Source organism: Rattus norvegicus, chromosome X (assembly GCF_021556685.1).
Source record: "Rattus norvegicus strain SHRSP/BbbUtx chromosome X, alternate assembly SHRSP_T2T, whole genome shotgun sequence".
Classification (NCBI taxonomy): Eukaryota; Metazoa; Chordata; class Mammalia; order Rodentia; family Muridae; genus Rattus; species Rattus norvegicus.
This window is the reverse complement of record NC_141554.1, coordinates 157,832,320-157,855,228: the sequence shown is the minus strand read 5'-3', so window position 1 is coordinate 157,855,228 and position 22,909 is coordinate 157,832,320. Positions and strand designations below refer to the sequence as shown.

Below are 22,909 nucleotides of genomic sequence, written 5' to 3'. Positions count from 1 at the left end.
TGTCTGTTGTACTTAGAAAATATCAGCTTTGACTTTTCAATAGTAGTAATCATTCAAGGCTAGAGAGTCTACAGCCAAATGGGCCACTTTGATTTCCTTAAACCAGACCATAGCATCCCTTATATTTGAGGTTAATTCCTTCTGTGTTTTGGCTTCTGAGTCTCTCTGGTTGTAACGTAAGATGAGTCTCTGCTATGTTTCTGTTTGGAACTGAACCATGGCCATGGCCATAATGGTGGAAAACACTGAGGATGCTCTTATTCCTGGTCTCCCATGGTCTTATTCCCTATGTTTCCTCACACTCTAAGCCTGGATGTGAGGGTCCTCAGAAACTGTGTTTGTGAATTAGAAAATAGTCTAACAAACAGTTTTAGAAGTAGAAATCACCTGTAACTTTTGCCTCAAATCCTTCTTTACTTGACTATGGGGTTATTTAGGCTGTGTGTCGTTTGGTTACCCCCTGAAGAGGCATGCTCCTCATGGATAGCCACACTGTCTCACATTTCCTGGATTAATGCCTTCATTCAAGAAATTTAGGTGTTCATAATTTTCTGTTTTGAACAGTAATAGGGATATTCGTTGCATATAGCACAGTGTTGATATGAGAAGAAATTATTGCCTTTAGTTTTTAACATGTTGCCTAGAAGGTAAGAGGCCACAATCAATTATTTTGCAATAACAAACACAAATTTTTCATCAGTATGCTTGACATTGTGCTAGATTATTTTATGGGTGGGTGATTTGGTGCGACTCAGCAATAAAGGGTCTAGTTTTCCAGAGCTCCATTTGGTAGAAAGAAGACATGGTGTATCCTTCTTGGTCTCCAGTCAAAAAATGAGCAGTGGATAATTGTTGCCACAGGAGTCTGACTCCCAATCACTGTGCCCATCTCTTTTCTTCTCTCCAAAATTCTCTTTCTGGCTGACTTCAGCCATCACTGTCTGCTGCATAGTTGCCGTTCCCTCTTTTTACAGACAAGAATTGGATTGCTTCTTTCCTTCTAATATTTGTTCAGCTATTACTTTACCACTGAGGTTCTGACTAAACTACCTCATAGAAAATAATAAGACCCTTCCCCTGAGCTTTATTTTGTCCGGGCACATTCTCCGAGTTTATTTTAAGCTCAATCAGAGCAGTGACTGAGAACTCTAGCACTACTAACAATGCCTAGTATACATTGTATGTGTGCGCTTATGCAGTGTTTAATAAGGATTTACTGTACCAATAAAGAGGAAAAGAGATCCTTTTAGGTATAAAATGGAAGTTTGCAAAAGGCTTCTTTGGAGAATGGGGCTGGAAAGAAAATTTAAGATGTATAGAGATATAAGGGCAGGGCAGGAGTTCCAGGTAAAAGGTACAGAACTAGCAAAGGCAAAGAGGCAAGAAGCTTGTTCAATAGCAAAACCTTTGGATTATCAAATCTCCAGTCACCACTGTTTACATTAAAAAGTACGCTGGGAAAGCGGCAGTAGCAGTATTTCCGGTTAAGGTTCCGCCCACCGCGACCGATTACGCTCGGACCTCCGGCGCCATCAGGCTCCACCCACAGAGGGAGGGGCAGAAGAGAGTTGCACAAGCGCAGTCGCGTTCAAGCCAGCGCCCGGGCCTTCGGGCCCGAGGCGTCGCGTCGGTGTCGCGCAGTCTTCTCTGAGACAGTCGCGGGCTGTGGAGGCCGCGACGACGGCAGCGGCGGCGGCGGCGGCGGCGGCGGCGGCGGCGGCGGCGGCGGCTACGGCTACCTAATGGTCCTGATGTAGCCGTACCTTCTCGCAAGGCTGTGCTGAGGAAGAAATGTCGCCGCCGCCGCCGCCGCCACCAACTACCTGGCGCCAGCTTAGCTTCAGCTTGTTGCTAGGCTTCTTCTGTATCGCCCTGGTGTCCGCAGCGCAAGGCAACTCTGCTACAGGTGCCAATTCCTTGTTCCCAGTCTTATCCAACCTTGTCTCTGTCCTGGCTAATGTTTTTTTTTCCATCCATCATTTCTTCTTTCTTCCTTCATCCTTTCCCCCCACATTTTCACTCCTCCACTCCTCTCCATCTTTCCTTCCTTCCGTCTATTTAGCCCGCATTATCTTTCATCCATCCATTCCTCCTCCCCCCTTCCTTTCCATCCCTTCATGTTTTTTCTCCATCATTTCCTTCATTAATTTTTGAGGATTTCATAAATGCATTTTCTAACACCCCCACTGCTCCTAACTCCACCCAGATATACCCTGTTTCCAACTTCATTCCTTTTTTTTATTTTTATGACCCAGAGTCCAGTTTGTGCTATCCATATACACATGGGTGTGGCCCAGATTACATGTCTCTTAACAGTTCTTTGCTCGCCATCCGTCCATGTTCCTTTCTTTCCCCTTTCATCCACTCCTTTCCTTCCTGTTTCTTGCCTTCTATCCACCTTTCCTTCATTTTACAATCTTTCCATCTGTCTTCCATTCCTTCCTTCTCTCTATTCTTTGATTCCCCTCCCATCTCTGTCTCTTTGTCTCTTTCTTCTTCACCTAGATGTGGGGACAGGACTGAAACATAACACTCAAACCTTGGATTAAGGCTTTTGTGTACTCAACCCAGCCCTTGCTGGAGCAGAGCCCTGTTCACCCCTTTTCTGGATGGATTGTTAAAGAGCAGGGGCTAGCCTTGATCCTTTCATTACCCTAGGGAGGGGGGATTTCAATGTCAGTGCATGTGATATAACCAAAGCCCCTCCTTCCTGTGCAGATGCTCTGAATATCCTTCTGATCATCGTGGATGATCTCCGCCCCTCCCTGGGCTGTTATGGAGATAAGCTAGTGAGGTCCCCAAACATTGACCAACTGGCATCCCATAGCATTGTCTTTGAGAATGCCTTTGCTCAGGTATGTCCAAGGACCTGTAGGTGAGGGTATATGCCTCTTTGTTTATACACACTATTGAGATGCATGGTACTGCTCTATTGACCTTCTTGGAAGGGGAAAGCAGGGCTTAGAAAATGAAGGCCTGCATGGACAAGGACCATCGTATTTGCAGGGTTTCCCCTTCTCCTTGGGCGTAGACAATGCCCTGGCCCTAACATGCTTAAGACAGGCTTGGCTAGCTTTCAGCTAGAAACAGGAACTGACTAGAGCTGAAAATCCAACTTGTGGGTCTGCCAGCTGTGGGTGGCTAAGAGTCAGTCATCTATCCATGGCAGTTGTCTTCCCTGAACCCTCTTTTCAGGGCTACTCTCTCTGAGTATCACCCTTTCTGGGTACCTAGGGGTGCCATTGCATAGGAAAGCACATACCGTTGCTGTTTTGAGAGCCTGATTGCTGGGAGGACAACTGTCTTTAGTACCTTGGGCGAGGCCCAAAATCCCACTTGGTTGGCTTTGACATCTCCGTGACTCAGCTGCCAGGCTGTTGCTGAGGATCTAGAGAGGTTGCTTAGTTACCATGAAGACTGCAGACACATTTGGCTGTGACATTGTTGACATTTGCCTCTGTTCCCTAACAGCAAGCAGTGTGTGCACCAAGTCGAGTTTCCTTCCTCACCGGGAGGAGGCCTGACACCACCCGCCTGTATGACTTCAATTCCTACTGGAGGGTACACTCTGGAAATTTTTCCACCATCCCCCAATACTTCAAGGAGAATGGCTACGTGACCATGTCGGTTGGGAAAGTCTTTCACCCTGGTACTGTTCAATTACCAAAGCTTGGGCTCTCCGTTTCTGTGCCTAGATACTGGGTTGGGACTATCCTTGTACTGGTCTTTTCTCTGACAGGCTTACGTAACTGGTTCATTGATGCCGTTCTAAAAAAACAACAAAACAAAACAACATTTCTTTAACCTAGGTTTATGTTCACATTCTAAATAAAAAAGAAACTGTTTTCCTTTTAGAAGTTGGAGGTGATGTCAGACTCATGTAGTTGCTGTTGGAGAGGCAGTTCAGGGTGGTCCTTAAAACTCTGAGCCTTGCAGGATGCCTGTCTATAAAGTTGGGGGTGAGGCAACATCATCCGAGGACCTCAAATGTCCAGAGGTACTGTGTGTACTTGTATGGGCTGCAGCTTGGTGAAAGCTATCTCTTTCTCTGTGAGTAATATCAGAAAGAGGAAGTCAGCTGGGTTTCAAATTCTGACTTTGAATACTACCTGATAAAGTAGATATTTATGTCCTCAATGAAGCATAAATAATACATTAAAACAAATAATAGAATCACATGATTTCTTGATTTCAAGAATTTTAAGAAACCAAAAAATGTAAATGTGTAATTGCCTTGCCCTGGAGAAAGCTGCCTTTGATGAAGCAAGGAAAAAAATACTTGTTTTCTGGACATAGTATTTTTCCAATTTGTGGTTACGTTATTTTTATAATTTTACACGATGAGTGAGAGTAAATATTTCCCATTATATAACACTCCTGAAAAATTCATTTTTAATGACAGCATAGAAGTCTGGCATAATTATCAGGCTTCTGGCTTTTCACTGATGTGAGCATCTATGGAAGCAGACATGACTTCACTGGGAAATAACATCAGGGCTATGGGCATCTGGTCGTTGTCTAAGTGCTTCTACTTCTTAGCCATGTGGCTGACTTTGAGTCTCATAGTCCTTATCTGGGATGCTAGGACTGTAGTGTTCTTGATGCACAAGCAAGGGAACATGCTACTGTGGGCATTCGTGAGTGTGAAATATGCTCATATGCTAGAGCTGTGGGCATGATGGTACTTCTCACAAAGGAGACTGCTTGAGTGTCTCCAAGAGCCCTGTGTACATCATTATTACCAATGGGCTTAGGAGCTGTCTTTAGGAACCTAGCTGGCAGTCCAGGTTGGAACTAGCAGTCAGTTTTTAAAAAGGCCCAGTCTTGAAAATAATTTATGAGAAATGATATTGTGTTGATTATTAGTTGAACTTCCTAGGTTGGTACTAACACAGCTTGCCTGAGGACATCTGGAGGGAAGTGAGTATTTTCTAGAGAAGAGGTTATACTTTGAGAAGGGAAACCAAACAAGACTTTTCTGCTGTTCCTTGATATGTTTTCCGATGAGTAGATTTAGGGATAAGTTTCTCTGTTTTTTACAGATTGCTTACTTGCAAGGCTTAGTAATTAATTGGGAAGTTAGATGCTTATTACTAAAATCCTGGGCAGTTGATCTTAATGGAAATATTCTGTATCTTGAGGTCCTGATTTTATAGGTGAGGAAACTGAGGACCAAAGAGGGGAGGAGCTACTTGCATAGTTGTTCAATTTTAATTTGGCAGTAAGATAATGAAAGACCTTTCACATTTTATTCAACAATTTTTTCCCATTTAAGGTATATCTTCCAATCACAGTGATGATTATCCATATAGTTGGTCTTTTCCACCTTATCATCCATCCTCCGAGAAGTATGAAAACACTAAGGTAGGTCTGTCCTAGGGCTGAGGAAGCACTGTCTTCTTGTCTAGCAAATGAACTATTAAATATATTGTACTTTCTTCTAAGCTGGTAATGCTATGATGTTTGTAGCTTTTGCTTGTTGTGATGTCTTATAGAGACAAGCATTAGGATCCTTAGGGATTGCTTTGATAGGTACAATGAATACTTTTTTGTGAGATTACTTCTTTTTTTACTACATAGTACAGACAGGCTGGTTTGGAGCTTGCTCTGAAGCCCAGGCCGGCCTCAGACTTGGACTCTTCCTGTCTCCGCTTCCTTCATGCTGCTGGAATTAGAGGTATAGGCTACCATACCTGGCTGATTGAGGGTATTTCTTATTCTAAAACCTTATGTTGGGTCAAGGTCACAGGTCACTCAGTAAAGTACTTGTTTGGAAGTGTGAGGATCTGAGCTCAATTTCTAGTACCCATCAAGAAGCCGGTGTTGGGGACATAAGCAGCTCCCTGGAGCTTGCTGCCCAGCCAGCCTAGTCTAATATCTCAGAACACAAGCTGAGTAGCTTTTGAGGGACAACTGAGGTTGACCTCTGCTTTTCACCTACACCCCTACATGTGCAGTGGCACACACATAAATATGTATACACAGAAGTAATGAATTCAAACCTTAACTTTAAGCAATAGTGTGATCAGTTCACTTAATGGAGTTGTGATGGTCACTCTGGATGAAGTTTTGTGTTGAGAATCATATCCTTTTAATATCCTTTTGATGCTTTATTTGGGTATCTTTTAATTAGTTATGGTCTGGAGACACAATTCACAGCAGTAAACTGAGGGTTGTGTGACTTTTGCCCCCATCTGGAGAGGGGACAAATCCTTTGCTGGTTCAATTCTGCTCTCAATGTTGCTCTGAGTGACTTAACAACTTGAGGGCTGGTGATGTGCTGTTCATTCAGTGTGTAACTGTCAGGATTTCTATTTATTGAATTTAATAGGATGTTACATATTTTGTTTTGAAAGACATGTAAGGGACAAGATGGAAAACTCCACACCAACCTGCTTTGTCCTGTGGATGTGGCAGATGTGCCTGAGGGTACCTTGCCTGACAAACAGAGCACAGAGGAAGCCATTCGATTGTTGGAAAAGATGAAAACGTCAGTCAGTCCTTTCTTCCTGGCGGTCGGGTATCACAAGCCACACATCCCCTTCAGATACCCTAAGGTAGAACTGTCACTATATCTGTATTAATTATTCACCAGAGAGGCATTTATGTATTGAAGGTGTTCATAACCTACCAGGATGCCTGATGCTTCCTAGTGTACTTGAAATGATGGTAATCATAGTTCAAAAACAAGAAGTACTCGTAGAACATGTAAGGGTTTTGGAAGAAGCTGGTTGTTGGTGGTGCATGGAGGCAGGCGGATGTCTGTGAGTTCAAGGCCAGCTTGGTCTACATAGAGAGTTCCAACACAGGCTACATAAGGAAATCCTGTCTCAAAAAAATACCAAAAACCAAACAAAGCAAAAGTCTAAAGAATCTTGTACAAATGAGAACTATCCTCCACTAGAGGTTTGCTTTCTTTTGTTTGAACTCATTATGCAGGTGGGATTACAGAACGATGTTGGAGAGGGTGACACAAAGCTACCAGGAGCCAAGGGATGCTGTTTAGAAGATAATCTCAGGAAGCATGAAGCCCTCTTGCCCAACTGTCAGTCCTCCCTAAAGCTGTCACATTAGAATCCAGGGGCACAGGAGACAGAATTGCTGTGACCACATCAAAGCTATGCTTCTCTATGTCATTTACCGTGTATAGTCCTTTTTAATAATCTTCTCCAGGATTTCTCTGCTTTCTTTTTCCTGGGCCTGAGCAGCCCAGCATTTTCACTTTATAAAGAATGTCTCTTAGTTATAAGTGAGAGTATAGACTGGGAAGTATGCCCTTTGATGTTGTAGGTGTCTTCTTTGATGAGCCTTGGGGATCTTGCCCTCATAGCCCGAGCTCTCAGCATCTTTGGAAAAAGCTTGTGATGTTCAGCCTCTTCTGCTTCCATGTAGAACCGAGTTCACAAAGCTGCCTAGCTTGCAAGCCTTTCAGAAGTCTGCTTAGAATGCTGGCCCTTGTCTGGCAAGTAGGAACTTTGATTTGGGAGTGCCTAAGTGGTTTTTGGCAGGCATGGTATACTGAATCATCGATTGCCTTGAGGAAGTTTGAAATTTTATGGTTCAGGCAGAATGCCTACGTGATGAGATCCATGTCAGAAGCATTATTGCAGCTTTATTGAGCTTCACCAGTTGGCAGCATTTTACATGTACTGTCTTTCTACATGTTGGGACAGTATGTGCCTCCTATGTGAAATTCCTGGGAAAGGACTCTGATGCTGGTCATTGGTTTCTTCTAGATTTTCCTCCATGTTTGTTTTTCCTTTTCTGATTGGGTTTGAAATGTTTTCACTGTAGTAAATAGGACCATCTGCTAAGTCCTGTGAGTACTTTTCATGACTCACTGAAGCTGTGGGAGGGTTTTGGAACCCACTGTGCTTCATTCCCACATTTGTATGTTAGAACTAAGGTGGGGGGCAGGACAGTAGTTGCTGCTATAATTGTCAGAAATGTGTTTTAGGATTTTGTTGTGTTCTGATCCAAAGGTACAACAGATGAGGGTGTTTGAGTACTTGGGAAGCATTGGCACCAAGTAAATGTATCATAGGCTTTCAGACTAGCAACCTAGCAGCTTTGTATACTTTTTGTCCTAGGAATTTCAGAAGTTGTATCCCCTGGAAAACATGACCCTGGCTCCTGATCCCCATGTTCCTGATAGCCTACCACCTGTAGCCTACAACCCGTGGATGGACATCAGGGAGCGGGAAGATGTCCAAGCCTTAAACATCAGTGTTCCCTATGGACCAATTCCTGTGGATTTTCAGGTAGTAGTGGTATGCTTGGGGGTTATGTCGGGCACTGATTGTGTGATACCATTGGTGAGGCCACTTTTGAATTCAAGGCCAACCTGTTTATACAAGGAGCTCAAGACCAGTCTGGGACTAAATAGTAAGATCTTGTTTCAAAAAGACAAAAACCAAAACCCTTCCTGACGATTTTTTTTGGCAGTGGGTTTCTGTTAGTATTGACATGGGTAGTACTGTATAGATCAAGTTTTCTTATTAGTACTTATGCTTCCTCAGAAGGTAGCATCCAGAGTTGCTATAAGTAGGCACAAAGATTGGATATAGTTTGGGTAAACCACCCTAGCCCATGGGGGATTAATATTAGTCACAGTTGGGATGTTTGCAGTTGTATGGAAGCCCAGAATCCTTAGTTTGCTGGTACTTTTGTTTCCTCTATGGGAAAGCCTAAAGTGGCATAAGGATCCCTCCCTCCCTTCCTTTCTATCTCCATCTGTCTCTCTTTCTCTTCCTCTCTCTCCCTCCTCCTCCCTATTTTCTTCTTGTTTTATTTTTTGCACTACTAGTGGTTGAACCTAGGGCCTCACATACATTAGGCAAGTATCCTACTACTGAACTATATTCCCAGCCCTAGAGCTGGTGATAAAGTCAAAGAAACCACATTTCCTCAGAAAGCATATCAGATGGTTGTGATACACTCAGTGATTTGAGAACCATTGCAAGGAGATTAAATTTTTAAAATAAAGTGAGTCTGACACATAAAGGTATCTTGTTCATTGTCCAAAGCTATTTGGCCCAGAGTTTACACAGCCAGAGTTCAGGATGAGGTCTGTAAATTCCTCACAACTGTCTGATTCCTGAGTTTTAAATACAAATAGAAAGAGTTTGGAAAGCAACACATGTGCCGCCTTGTTGTCTGATAACACGATGGTTTGAAATGTAGATTTAGGTCTATTCCTATTTTATTAGTGACAGACAGTTAATATGCCCCTGTATAATAGACTAGGTGCCAGGAAAGCCTCTAAGCATTTTCATGTTCAGGCTGGATGAAAACCTCGGTGTTATTAGGTGAGGAAACTGCCCTGCAGCTTTGTGGGTAATGCAGCTGGTGACAAGTAGAGCTGCTTCAGCTCCATGGACCCATAACTTCGAACTTCCATGCTTGCCTTTGTCTGTTCAGAAATACTGTTTTCAGTTCACCCCATGGCAATGGCATGACCTCTGAAGTCACTGTGCTTTATTTCCTTCCTTAATCAAACAGAAGCAAGATGGGTAAGTTTTCTGTGAGACACTGACTTGAAGTTTTCAGTGAATCGTGGAGAGGATCTGTGGAAGTATACAAGGTTAGCATCGGCTACACGGAGAGGACCCCTTCATGTTCTGTGTCTTTTCCTTATACTCCTAACTACTGGACACAGCAGATGGCATGGCTCTTACTGTCACTCGGGTGATCTTGTATATAGGACCACACCTCGTCCTCTGTGAACCTGAGCCATGCTCCTTGGCCTATTGTAGCTTTGGATGCCTTTGTTAAACATCACCTCTGTACTTCCTTCAGCTCCTGGCTTTGTGCTTAGGCCTTTACTTGCTTGGTCACAAGCCTGGCTCTAACCCTTTCTCCTTGTAGCTTCCTTGCCTGACATTCTTGTTACCTTTCTTGCCACACTCCTTAGGGAGGGAAGTCCGATGGTGTGACTTTCTTTGTTCTTGTGTTCTTCTTAGTACAGTTGTTCCATGTGCACTATCCTAATCATGAGGCAGTCCAGCGGTGAGAACTGCTGGAGACAACCTCTGTTGCTGCTAAGCAGAGGTTCTCAGCTGCCCAGTGGAGTTCTTTGCTTGTTTGGTGAGGTCTATTCCTTGTTAAGTTCTCTGTAGCATCTCTGTCTGTTTATGTCCCTTTGTACCATGTCTGATACATCTGCTAGGTTCTGTCGTCTTCTGTTTGCTGCTCTGGTCTATCAACTACTGTTGGAGGGTAGTGAACAGTATCCTATTCTGGCTACATCCATGGTCTTCCTGGTCTGTTTGTTCGACATCTTTCTCTGCATGGACTTCTGTCTCCCTGGATCACTAAGAATTCTTACTGTGGCAGACACTGACCTTGGTGGCAAATTCTATCTTTTAAGTTTCTACCCCACTACCCAAGCTCGGTGCCACTTTCTCCAATCTAATATAAGCTGTCCAACTCCTGGTCTTCCTTGCCAACCTTTCTGTCCTTCCTCTATTTCAGTATGCATAACAGGGCCCTCCTGTGTTTCCCACTTAGGTATTGCTCCCTGGTCAATTTCAGTCCCCCATATTGCCCTCTTCTCATTCTGCCCAGTTAGCTTCATCTGTGCCGTTAGGTTGATGCAAGAAGTATTCCTTCAGCCTAGGCATCCCTCTTGACATTCAGTTACACAGGTCTGCCTTCCTGTGAGTCACTCCCAGGCAGATGATCATAGAGACCCCAGTTCTGTCCCACATGGCCAGACCTCTAATCTTTCTCTGCCTTTTTTCTTTCTCCACTCGATCCCTTCTATCAGATGGCAGCAAATCATGCTGTTTTGTTGCTACTGTGAACATTTGTCACCCTTGGCTTTCTCATCTTCCTCTGACACTATGTTCCTTGTCTGTATCCACACCTGATATCCCCATGTTCCTCTTAGGTCTGCCCTGTTCTGTGAACACATCTTTCTGGGCAGCTAAAGTACATTGTGCTTTTTAAATTTTTTTCTATTTTTTTTTTTGAGACAGGTTCTCACTATAGCCCCAGCTGGACAAAAATGCATGGTGATCCTTCTGCCTCAGTTTTCCTAGTGCTAGGATCACAGGTACATACACAGTACCTTTCTGCCTTTCTTTCAGCATTCTGGATTCTTAAGCACCAGGAATGGCCTGGTGTTGTTTTATCTAAAGCCCCTAGAACCTGCCCTGTGGTTGCCACAGGACTTTTACTAACCTGCAGCCTATATTACCTTTATGTCTTGAAACTGCTTCTTGGCCTATAACCTGAGACTTTCCCCCCCTTGAAGAACTGCCAAGTCTATGTCATCTGTTCCTAAGCTGCTGCTTCTTGTCTGCCTTCCTATGTCAATACACTGCTCTGAATGTGCCTTGTTCTTCCATAACTCCAGTCTGTTGTGTGCATAATAACTGCTGCTTTAGAGCGTCTTTGCTTGTTTGGTGAGGTCTCTTCCTTGTTATGTTCTGTCACATTTGGGTGATGGCCATGGGAACTCCTCTGTGAAGTCTTCCCTCATCCAGGCCAGGTAACTTGAAGGCTCATTCCATGTCTCAACCTTTGTCCTTCCGATAATATGTATGTTTACTTATGTGTAGTTGTAACCTTATTAGCTGGGTGGCTCAGCAGGTCTGAGGATTATGCCTACTTCTTTGTTGCTTTCTTTCCAGAACTAACATAGGCAGGAAGTGTCTTGATCCCCAAGACATCTAATGTTCTCTAGGCTCCAGACTGAAAAGTGTATTTACTAAGAACTGTATGTAGGCAGAGGTTCAGCATAATCCTTCTGTAGGCATAGATATTTGTCACTTCAATCAGATGAAGGGGCAAGTCTTATGACTGCCCTTATCCTAACGGTGACAAGTAGCAGCTGACAGGTCCATCTGATAGGGCAGGGCCCCTGAGGAAGGCAGAAGATGGGGCTGATCTGGTAAGTGGTTATCTTGCTTGTTACTGCTTGGGGGTTAGTATGCGAGGAAGAATAATCTTTTGCCTTAAGGCTTGTAAGCAATAATAGAGGAGTCGGTCCAGGAAGGGCTTTTGGCCCCTTACTTATGGATCTAGACAACTTGTCCTAACAGTCACTTTTGGGTTTAAGGACTTCGACTGCTCTCTTTTCCTTCATTGTTCTTTTGCCCATTGAGAGTTTATTAGAAATCAGGTAACAGTGGTTCATGAAGTTATCAATTTCCACTTCTTGTTAGGTAAGAAAGTGGTCACCTAAAAGGCCTGCTCAGGGTCATTATTTGTGGTTAATTTGTGTCTCTCCCCCAAAAGATATACTGAATTGTTAACACCTTATACCTCAGAATATGACCTGCTTTATGTTAAGATGTAGTCATACTGATCAAGTCCCTAGTCCAACATGACTGTTATCCTTTTGAGAAAAGGGCGAGGTAGGGAAGATAGCTACAGAAACGGATGGAGACAGTGCACAGTGACTACTGCAAGCCAAGGGTGCAGATATCTGAAGAACTTTAGAGACGGCATTCCCAAATCTTAGTTATGGACTTTTGGTATCTGTGGCTGGGAGGCAATCCATTTCTAGTTTTTCAAGTATCTGGTGACTTGAATTGAGCTGAGTGGTATCTCTGGTATACCCCTCATCAGAGAATGTGTGGCTCTGGCCATACAAGGATTAAGGGATCATTTTCTGTTTAGATGTTCAGTTGTAGGGGACTGTCCTGAATGTGCAGAGTAGACAGAAAGGAACAGTAAATGCATCCATTTGCCATGATCTGGATCCTAATATAAAAGCTGATTAAATTTCAAACATGTCAGTTTGGTTCTGCCGATTGTTAATCTGGCTTCTGCAGGCAAAGGGCTGTAGACGGTAGGAAACAGAACATTAGGTTTAGGCTAAGAACAGCATCAATCAGTGAATGGAGAGGTTGGGATTATTTTGTATGCCAAGGTAATTAAAATTGTTCTCACTCTTATAATTTTTTTTCATTTCAGCGGAAAATCCGCCAGAGCTACTTTGCTTCTGTGTCCTATTTGGATACACAGGTCGGGCATCTTTTGAGTGCTTTGGATGATCTCCGTCTGGCCCACAACACAATTATTGCTTTCATGTCTGATCATGGTAAGCATTTTGCAGTGTGCTGGTGAATTGAGGATCTCAGTTTCCTACAAAGGACACTTTGAAAAATTCCCATGTACATAGGGGTGCTCTGAATCTAGGATCATGGGGTGCTTTTAAAAGCACCTTAGTTGTTTGTGGATCTATCACCGATCTGTGAGAGTGGAGGCATGCGCTGCACCTTTTTTCTTAGTTGCTTATGAAAGAGGATTTGTTTTTGTCTCTCTTAACATTTTAAAAATGTTTTATTTTTAAATTACGTCTGTATCTCCGTGTTGGTGTGTGTACATGAGGATAGTGCCTGCAGATGACAGAAGACGGCTCCAGACCCGCTGCTGCTGGAGCCATAGACAGTTGTGAACTGCCGACATGGGTGCTAGAATTGAACTTGGGTCCTTTGGAAGGGCAGGGAATTCTCTGAACTGCTGAACCATTTCTCCAGCTTCAATTTATTTTATTCTCGTGTGTGTGTGTGTGTGTGTGTGTGTGTGTGTGTGTGTGTCTGTCTGTCTGTCTGTCTGTCTGTGTGTGCGTCTGTCTGTGTGTGTGTCTGTGTTTAAGTATCTGTTACGTGTATGGAGACCAGCTGGAATTTTAGGCAGTTGTGATTCACCTGACTTAGGTACTAGGGACTGAACTCCAGTCCTTTGGAAGAGCAGCAAGAGTTGTTACCCACTGAGCTATATCTCTAGCATAATGAGCACAATCTCTTAATGGCTGTGGCCCTTGTTTGTAGCTCCAGCATTGTCTGGATATTGAAGAAGAGAAGTTGCAGGCTAGTCTCTGCAACCTCTCCTGGCAAAAGTCAGCGAGCGTGACTATGATAAGGAAAGTACAGGTGTATGCCAGTGCTCCCATCAGTGCATGCAAGCTTTTGGTGTCTGCGGTCATTTTTACAACATGAAATTCTCCACACACAATTGTTGTCACGTACTTTTGTCTTTAAAGCATGCTTATATGGAAGCAGGTTGAGAATTCCCAACCTGTAGTAGTCATACTATCTTTTGGAATGGGGCCTTTAAAGGAATGCTAAGAATTTCTTTTTCTTACTTGGAGCTAAAAATTTGTATTATTTTTTTTTGTCTTCCATACGGATGTGTATGTAAAGTGTTAATGTGTATGTTAAGATCAGGATAAGAGCTGGAGAGATGGCTCTGTTTAAGAACACTGGCTGCTTTTCCAGAGGACCTGGGTTCAATCCCTAACACCCACATGGCAGTTTCAGAATTTTCTGTAGCTCCAGTTCCAGGGGCTCTTACACACACACACACACACACTCACACACACACACACACACACACACACACACACACACACACACAGAGAGAGAGAGACAGAGAGAGAGAGAGAGGCAAAACACACATGTACATAAAATAAATAATTTAAAAAATCAAATTGTCTTGTGCACAATTATATAGTTCATACAACCTTGGTATTAAAAACCTGAATCCCAAGGGCTGGAGAGATGGCTCAGTGGTTAGGAGCACTGACTGCTCTTCTAGAGGTCCTAAGTTCAATTCCCAGCAACTACATGGTGGCTCACAACCAACTGTAATGAGATCTGATGCCTTTTTTCTGGTGTGTCTGAAGACAGCGACAGTGTACTTACATAACATAAAAAAATAAAAAAAAAATAGAAAAAAAAAACCAAAAAAAGAATCCGAGGCCCCTGATAGAGGGCACAGTAGTGGAATGGCTGCCTCTCAGGTCCCTCCTATCCAGGAAGAGCTTATCAGTGTAGCTGAGTGGTAGATCATGTGCCTAATCGGCACTAAAGTGTGGACAGATTCCTACCTAGGCAGAGGAAACCTCTTGAAACTGATAAAATGCAGTGTGTGTGAATTTCTTTTTACTTTTAAAAAGTATAGTTTATTTTTTCAAAACTATAGGAATTTACGGTTGCCCCTTTGGAGGGTTTCTTCTTTATGAACAGATGTCTGCCTTTGAATAACAGGAATTTATGTGAGTTATGTTTCATAAGTCTAGAGGGATTTCCTTAGGTTATGAGGTTTAGTGTCCTCTGGTCTTTACACTGAGGAATGAAATGGTCTTTAATGTAAGCAAAGCATAGTATAATTCCTCATTTTCTTATATTGTGTGCTTTCTTATTGCCAGGATGGGCCCTAGGTGAACACGGAGAATGGGCCAAATACAGCAACTTTGATGTCACTACCCGTGTACCACTGATGTTTTATGTTCCTGGAAAGACAGCCCTCCTTCCTGCAGCAGGAGAGAAGCTCTTTCCTTACCAGGACCCTTTTGATCCCGCTTCAGAATTGATGGGTGCAGGTATACACAGACAGAAGTAGTAATGCCTAGCAATGAGAGTACCTTTGTTGTATATATGAACTGCCTTATCACACAAGCTCTCCCTCTTTGTGGTGTGTAGGAACTCATTCTCAGTGCTGTTTGCTATGCACATATTTCTTAGCATCTCCCATCTCTAGGTTGGGAATACACGGCAAATCCAGAGCTGGCAAGAATGGCTACTGCACACAGGGACTCTTGGGAAGTCTAGGGGGCCAAAGGAGCATGTGACATTCCAGAGGTGGGAGGACTATTTGGAAGTGACAACAGCATAACAGACCTTAGAGGAAATGGCTATATACTGTTGGGACAAAGTCTCTCTAACACACAAGTGGAATATTTCATGTACATGTTTTATATCCCCTGTTTTGGGGGTACTTTGTAATTTTACAGGAGGTATTTTCAATTTTGGAGCTCATTGAACTATGAAAACACATTCAGGTAATTTGTAGTGAAGGACAGGTATTGTTTTTGGTTGGTTGGTTGGTTGCTTGCTTGGTTTTTGGTTTTGTGGCCTATGTGACAATTGACATTTCTAATTGTCAAAGGTAAGGATGAAGGTGAAGCAGTGTAAGTTTAGCTCTAGGCAGGTCAGACAGACTAGCCAAGTGGGACAAACTGTTTGAAATACAAATTGAGGTTGAGAGAAAAGACGAAAACTAGAGATTACACTTGGAAAACGCTGGCTGACACTACAATACAGGGAACTACATGCTCTTTCTGTTTGTGTGAGGTGGCTGGTGTAGGTTCTTAAGAGTTGTGTCCTGACTCTATGTGACAAATAGTCTTTCAGACAGCAGTCGTATACTTCCAGTGTCATCCTTCTTTGTAGAGTGCTTTTCTGTGAGCTGCATTCTACCGACTTGCCCCCTTTCAGGACTGGCTGGCCCGGGCTCCAGCTTTATCACTTGAGTCTTGCACTTTTGTTCTCTGCCCTGTGAATTGATCTCAGGTTCATGCTGGCCTTTCTAGAGTTTCGTGCTTAGATTATCCATTTTTGTGTGTCTTTGTTTTCTTTCTTTTTTGCACATGTTGCATGTTTCTTTCCAAACACCAAGAGAAATGTTAAACACTTTCAAGGCATAGTTAATGATTGTTGGGACAAATATGGTAGGTAAGAGTCCTTTGTGAAACTTGGAAGACACTTAGAAAATTAGAAATCCCTGTATTGTAGTGTCAGCCAGCATTTTCCAAGTGTAATCTCTAGTTTTCGTCTTTTCTCTCAACCTCAATTTGTATTTCAAATAGTTTGTCCCACTTGGCTAGTCTGTCTGACATGCCTAGAGCTAAACTTACACTGCTTCACCTTCATCCTTACCTTTGACAATTAGAAATGTCAATTGTCACATAGGCCACAAAATCAAAAACCAGTCAACCAGCTAACCAATCAACCAACCAAAATACCTGTAGACAGAGACTTGTAATGACAGCTCCTTAGAAGCTGAGGTATGAAAATCACATGCTTAAAACATGTCTGAGATACAAAGTGAGGCCAGCCTCTGAAATTTACTGAGAACTCACCTAAAAAAAGAACAAAAACAACCCTCCATCCCCCCGCAAACCAAACCAAAACAAGAATGCATGCTCGAGATGTAGCTCAATGGTATAGTGTTTGTCTACCATTATTTCAGTTCCTAGATAGGCATAGTATGCAAAGTCAGTGCCTGGGTTCAGTTCCTGGTACTGAAAAAAAGAATGTTCAGAGTCTTTTCAACCCATGTTTTCTTTTTTTCTTTATTCCATATGTACTATGCAGTCTAGCAGCAAGCATCATCCTTTCCTTTCAGAATCTGTCTCTGCCCATTCTCTGTTTCACTGTCACCAGACTTCTGCTATAGCAACTTTCCAAAGTCACCTTGCTTGAGGCCTTGGTTCGCTAGAGTCTTCTTTCTCATAATACTGCACGTAACCATTTTCAAACTCAAAGCAGAAATGGGGATATAGCTCAGTGGTAGAGTTCATGTCTAGGATGTGCTTCTATCCATAGCACTGCAAAGATGAAAATCAAAACAGAATATAAAACCTCTAAATTACAGTGGTACTTGGGAGCCAACTAGTGAGTTTTATTGGAGCTCCTAACAGGACTAAGAGTGAGGGTTTACTCACAGGAGCACCAATTACTCAAAAGCACCTGCATTGCAGAAAAGCCCACATCAACATGGGTGATGACTAATAAAAGCTAGGTCCCTAGAGTTCTCTACACAGTTGCAGGAAGCTTGACAGTTCTAAGAGGGGGCCTGTGAACAGCTGGGCTGGTCAGACTCTCCCCCTTCTCCAGTAGTAGTATACCTGTCAATCATTGGATGAATATACACAATGTGCTATGTACATACAATAGGATATACACAGTATGTTATAGACATACAGTAGAATATTATCCATCCTTAAAAAGGAAGGAAATTCTAGTGTATGCTATAGACTAGATTAGCCTTGAGGACATTATGTTAAGGGCAAATAAGCCACAAAGGCACATAGGATCAAATACATCAGAGACGACTCACACAAGCTATCTCTACTGGTCAAATCCATAGTGTTAGAAAGTAGAGAGAGTATTACCCATTGATGGTAGTAGGAAAATGGCCAGCTCTTTGGTTTTACTGATGGTGATATTCTGAGACAGTGGAGACAGAGCTGTACAAGGAGTTGTAAAAGTGATAGCGATGATGACACAGTATGAATACATGTATTGCCACTACAATGTTGTGAAGTCCATGTTTTGTGTATTTTACCATGTTAAAAAAGAAAACATGGATCAAATACAAACACTTAGAAATGAAATGAGTAATCTTCAACAGACTTTTACACAGTGGGCAGAGCTTTAATGGATTAAACTTGTCTGAATAAAGTATTTTGCTCTAAAATTTAATTTAAATAGTTTAAAATGCTTCTAGCTGACCAGAAGCACTATCATTTTCCTTCCGTGGGATGGGTGTCATAGTGAAGAGTGAAGTCCTGAAGTAGTACTTCTAAGCTGATTTTGCAAACAAGTGGATGTTGTGTATGAAGAAGAGATGGGGAACGGGTGGTGCTCAGCCAGGCTCTGCAGTGTACTGCATGCAACTATGCTGCTTCCTCTTTCAGGCAGGCGCACTGAGGACCTCGTAGAACTTGTGTCTCTCTTCCCCACGCTCGCTGGACTTGCAGGAATGCCAGTTCCTCCTTGGTGCCCCATCCCTTCTTTTCATGTTGAGCTGTGCAGAGAAGGCCATAATCTCCAGAGGTATTTGCAGCTCCATGACTTGGAAGAGGATCCATACTTGTTTGGTAATCCCCGGGAGTTGATTGCCTACAGCCAGTATCCCCGGCCTGCAGATTTCCCTCAGTGGAATTCTGACAAGCCAAGCTTAAAAGATATAAAGGTCATGGGATACTCCATACGCACCATAGACTATAGGTATACTGTGTGGGTTGGCTTCAGTCCTACTGAGTTTCTGGCTAACTTTTCTGATATCCATGCTGGGGAACTCTATTTTGTCGATTCTGACCCACTGCAGGATCACAATGTATATAATGACTCCCAACATGGAGGTCTTCTCCTCTCACTGAGACCTTGAGTTCTGCCAGCCTCAGAGAGCAGATATGCGTCCCCTTCCCCGTCTTTATGGTGAAAGGAGGCATTAGAGATGGTATCTTTTCCTACCCGTTGTATTAGACATAACCTGAGTGGGAAACAATCAAAACATGAATCAGCAATCTGGCCTATGAGTAGGTGGCAATGGATCTTTTCCTATAGTCCTTAAGTTAGATTTTGCCATTGGATTTGGGCTAAGCTAAAACTTCCATTTTTAAAAGCTCCCATAGCTCATTACTATACAAGTGCAAAGTGAACTAAAGTAAAATCATATCTTTATATCTAAAGACCATGCTAACCAGACATAATACTTTACTCAAGAAATTGTTTGCTTATTGAATTTAATGCTTTTCATATAGTAACCATATGTCTTAAGTAGCCCAGTGTGTCAAGCATGTTAACATGTGATTCATTTCTTTCTCATATGTAAAATTAAAGTTGTTTCTAGAATTATTACTTAGTTCCTAAGACTACAGATTTCAAAATCAATGGTAAAATACCCATGAGATGATCAATGCAGTGTTTTGTCATTAAATAATGCTTAGTAAATTATAGTTAAAGCTAGGAAATTCAGTTAACTATTTTGATATTCTCTGGCCTAAATAATAATTTATTAGTAAATAGTACAACTATTGAACTCAGAGGCTATCTGCCAAAAATTCTATTATTCACAATGAAAAGCATTTAAAATGGAAGTATTACCATGATTTGAATCATTCAGAATTGTATTCATATTCCTATTTAGAGAATTGCAGATATCTATGTATCCTGGAGGCAGGAGGTATTCTACTTTTTGCTAAAGAAAACATGTTTATGAAATGTAAATTATCTTGAGGCTTATGGAAACTTTTCACTAATAAGGTATAAGTAATGTCCAGAATGTAGTTCTAAATTCGCAAGTACAAAAGTAAGTAGAAGGGTATGTAGTGAGGATAAAGTTATTTCATTGCTGTCATCAAAGAGAAGCCCTTTGTCTAACATGGTGAGAACTGCTCCATTACCAGCTGTCCACAGCTTTCTAAATCAACATTCTTTGTATTTGCTTTTGTATTTAAATGAGTAATTTCAATAATTTTCTTAAAAATGCCCGTGTTCAAGGCAAATGTTTTTAAAACAAAAATACAACAAATAGCTAGTTAAATTATTGACATGTATTAAATTGTAACCAAAAAGTCAAGGTATTACTTTGAACAGTGTAAAATTTCAGAGACAGCGTTGTTTTTCCCAGTTGCCTGTAGAAGACTGGTAGCTGACAATCCATTGTTTTCCCCTGAGCAATTAAGTAGCTGTCTTGGCAACAGCAGTTTGCATTGCTGGTTTGGGATTGATGGTCCCATTCATCTCTCCTGATCCCCAGATTGGTCTGTTGTCTAGAAACTGACTGTTGCACCGTCTTTTCTTGTTCTTGATCTTTATGGCTCTCATGATGTCCACTCAGCATCAGTTTTACAATTTAGTTTAGAAATTTCTCACAGCATGCTTTCATTTTGTTTAGCTCTGTTTGTTTCTCCTACTTGATGGTTAGAGGGACAGATTTTGACACAAGTTTTTATCTTTTATCTATTTATTATTTCTGTTTGATCATAGTATATATACTTCATTTTTTTTAATGTCCCAAAGCACAGTTTTAGTGTTAAACTCACCTGAATTCTGTTTTCATTGTAGTTATAAGGCCAGTGGTGGCCACATGATATATATGGCTATTTAAATTTAAATTAGTTGACACAAAATAACATTTGAAAAGATTTCTGGTATGTTATAATTTACACTTAGAACCTTCCCATCATAGCAGACTGGACAGAGATGCCCTGGATTCGAGCTAGAAGTGTTCACCGTGATTGGCAGGTTCCTACTGTCGTGTATTTGCCCACAGTGAGCAAACTCTATTTGGTTTAGGCAGAGTCGGCCTAGAGTGTGTTGTGGCCATCAGCTTCTTCCTTCCACTCTCATCACCATTGCTTTTGTCCTTCTTTCTTTCCTTCCCAAGAAATTTACCTCCCTTCCTTTTTCCTCCCCCGTTCCTGAAGGAATCCATGTGTCTTCCTAAAATCCCTCTTGACCCCTGCCCTTTAAGAACACCGTCAGTGCCTACTAAGGGTCTAGCAAGACCTCCGCTGAGCAGTCAGAGTCTTCCCTGGCTCCACAATGCCCCTTCCCTTGGCTGACTCTCCTTGCCAATCCTTACCTCCCTGGTCCTTCCAGCCTTTGTCCCTTCTTCTTTGCTCCAACCCCTTCATTGCCATTCTTCATAACCTGGCTCCCTTACCCCCCTGCTTAGAGGCTGAGGCTGTCAGGACTCTCTAGACTGTATGAGGGGGGAATTTGAGTACATCTTAAAAAATGTGGTATTTGCTTCACTTTTTAAAAGGCATTTTTCTCTCATTATGAGTTTGATATGTTAATTATACAACAATTGGAAAGCAGAAATGCATTTAAAGGCAAGAAAATGTCTGAGTGCTTTATACTAAGATTGCCATATCTTGTCCTTTTTGGGGTATGAATGTTTTACATTTATTGATCCTCTATGTTTTTTTATAATACAACTTCTGCTCTTACTTTCTCTCTAAACATCATGTATGGCTACTAGTGATTTTTGCAGATATTTCATATTGCTGGTAATATATGTTATTGCATTGATTTATTGTAATTTTCTCAACCTTCTTTCAGTTGTTAGAAATTTAGGTTATTTCCAAGTTTTCAGTATTACGAATAGTGCTGTGATCAATTTTGTGAATACAGTGTTTTTATATATTTTAAAGTATTCCCATACGCTAATTTCTCAGTACCAAGTCATCAAAAACAGCTCTGTTTTCTCTTTGCTTGCTATGATAGCATATTAAACTTAGAAAAGAAACTCAAAAGACCTATATTAAAAAACTATAATACCAAAAAAGAAACTCTGTAGTCCCATAATAATAAGTGAAAGTTGTATTCTGTTTTGACGTCTGATTCTTTGTTGATTAATAACATGAACCATTATTCTCTCTGTATGGTAGTTGTGCAGTTGCATTTCCAGTTGTGTGACTGTGTGGAAATGTTATGAGTCTTATTACCTTTTAGTGTAATAAAGTAAATTTCTTTTTTCCTGTGTGATAGTTTTTCCTGTATATTTGTTCTAAGCACAGAACAACTCCATTTGCGTTGAATAAAAATGAATAAATACTCATTTTCCTTTGAAATTTTTTGGGGTTCTTAATGTCTTTTCACCTAATTGTAAGAGTAATGTATGTTTATTGTGTGGAATGTTAAAAATGTAAAAAAATGAAGCTAGAAAGAAGCTTGTGAAAGATCCCACGCAGAGAGACCCTTACTCAAGTCTTGGGAAATCGCGGACCCCAGACACAGAGAGACCATTTTGGATGTAATAAGCAAAGGCGAGGTTTATTACGGAGACCTATTACAGAGATCTCCGGGCCGACACATATCCCACGCAGGAGACAGAGGTGTCGACCCCGAGAGGCTGGGAAAAAGAGTATTTAAAGGCAGAGGCTGTGAGCACCAGGGGATGGGGGATGTCAAAGGGGAATGTACCACAAGTTACAAGATTGTTTTATGGCTCCAGGAGATAAGGGGACGCCAGAAGGTTTTATGGCCCCCTGGTTCCTGGAACAGAGCTACTAAATCAGGAGAAGGGTAGGGTTTTCAGGTCCTCATTATTTTTAAACGTTTGTCAAAACTGATGGAGCATTTGTATTTGAAACACCTCTGGTTCGGCTTGGGCTGTCCGGTTTCTTGGAGTGCTCTCTGCAGGACACAATGGCTGAAAAGCACAAGTAGGGGCTTATCAGGGTCTGGAGGACATCTGGTTAAAGTATGACTCTGAGTAAGCTGGGGGGATGTCTGTGGATGGTTTATGGGTCAGTCTTCGATAGCCTGAGCTGGTTCCTGCATTCCTTTTCTTTATCTTTATGGCCTGCTATTCCTGGCGGCAGGGCTTAGCCCTGAGTTTGTGGCTTTTGGGGCTAACTCTTTTAATTTTATAT

At 42.0% G+C, this 22,909-nt stretch overlaps 1 protein-coding gene across 2 annotated transcripts; it reads left to right on the top strand.

Annotated features, from left to right (window-relative positions):
• Window positions 1-1,580: 1,580 nt before the first annotated feature.
• On the top strand, window positions 1,581-22,105 carry Ids (iduronate 2-sulfatase). Of its 2 annotated transcripts, NM_001401185.1 has the most exons (9): window positions 1,581-1,906; window positions 2,719-2,855; window positions 3,472-3,649; window positions 5,276-5,364; window positions 6,357-6,557; window positions 8,091-8,261; window positions 12,925-13,051; window positions 15,164-15,337; window positions 18,437-22,105. In NM_001401185.1, the coding sequence occupies exons 1-9, from the start codon at window positions 1,792-1,794 to the stop codon at window positions 18,907-18,909; spliced, it is 1,665 nt and encodes a 554-aa protein (NP_001388114.1). In that variant the 5' UTR covers window positions 1,581-1,791; the 3' UTR covers window positions 18,910-22,105. The 2 variants fall into 2 exon arrangements, with proteins under 2 accessions (NP_001388114.1, XP_087456503.1); XM_087600377.1 differs by lacking the exon at window positions 2,719-2,855 and having other exon boundaries at window positions 1,638-1,906.
• Window positions 22,106-22,909: the final 804 nt, after the last annotated feature.

Coding starts and splice junctions, on each gene's coding strand:
- Ids (NM_001401185.1), top strand. CDS start 1,792: ATGTCGCCGCCGCCGCCGCCGCCACCAACTACCTGGCGCCAGCTTAGC. Junction 2,856..3,471: donor TTGAGAATGCCTTTGCTCAG/GTATGTCCAAGG, acceptor GTTCCCTAACAG/CAAGCAGTGTGTGCACCAAG. Junction 5,365..6,356: donor AGAAGTATGAAAACACTAAG/GTAGGTCTGTCC, acceptor TTGTTTTGAAAG/ACATGTAAGGGACAAGATGG.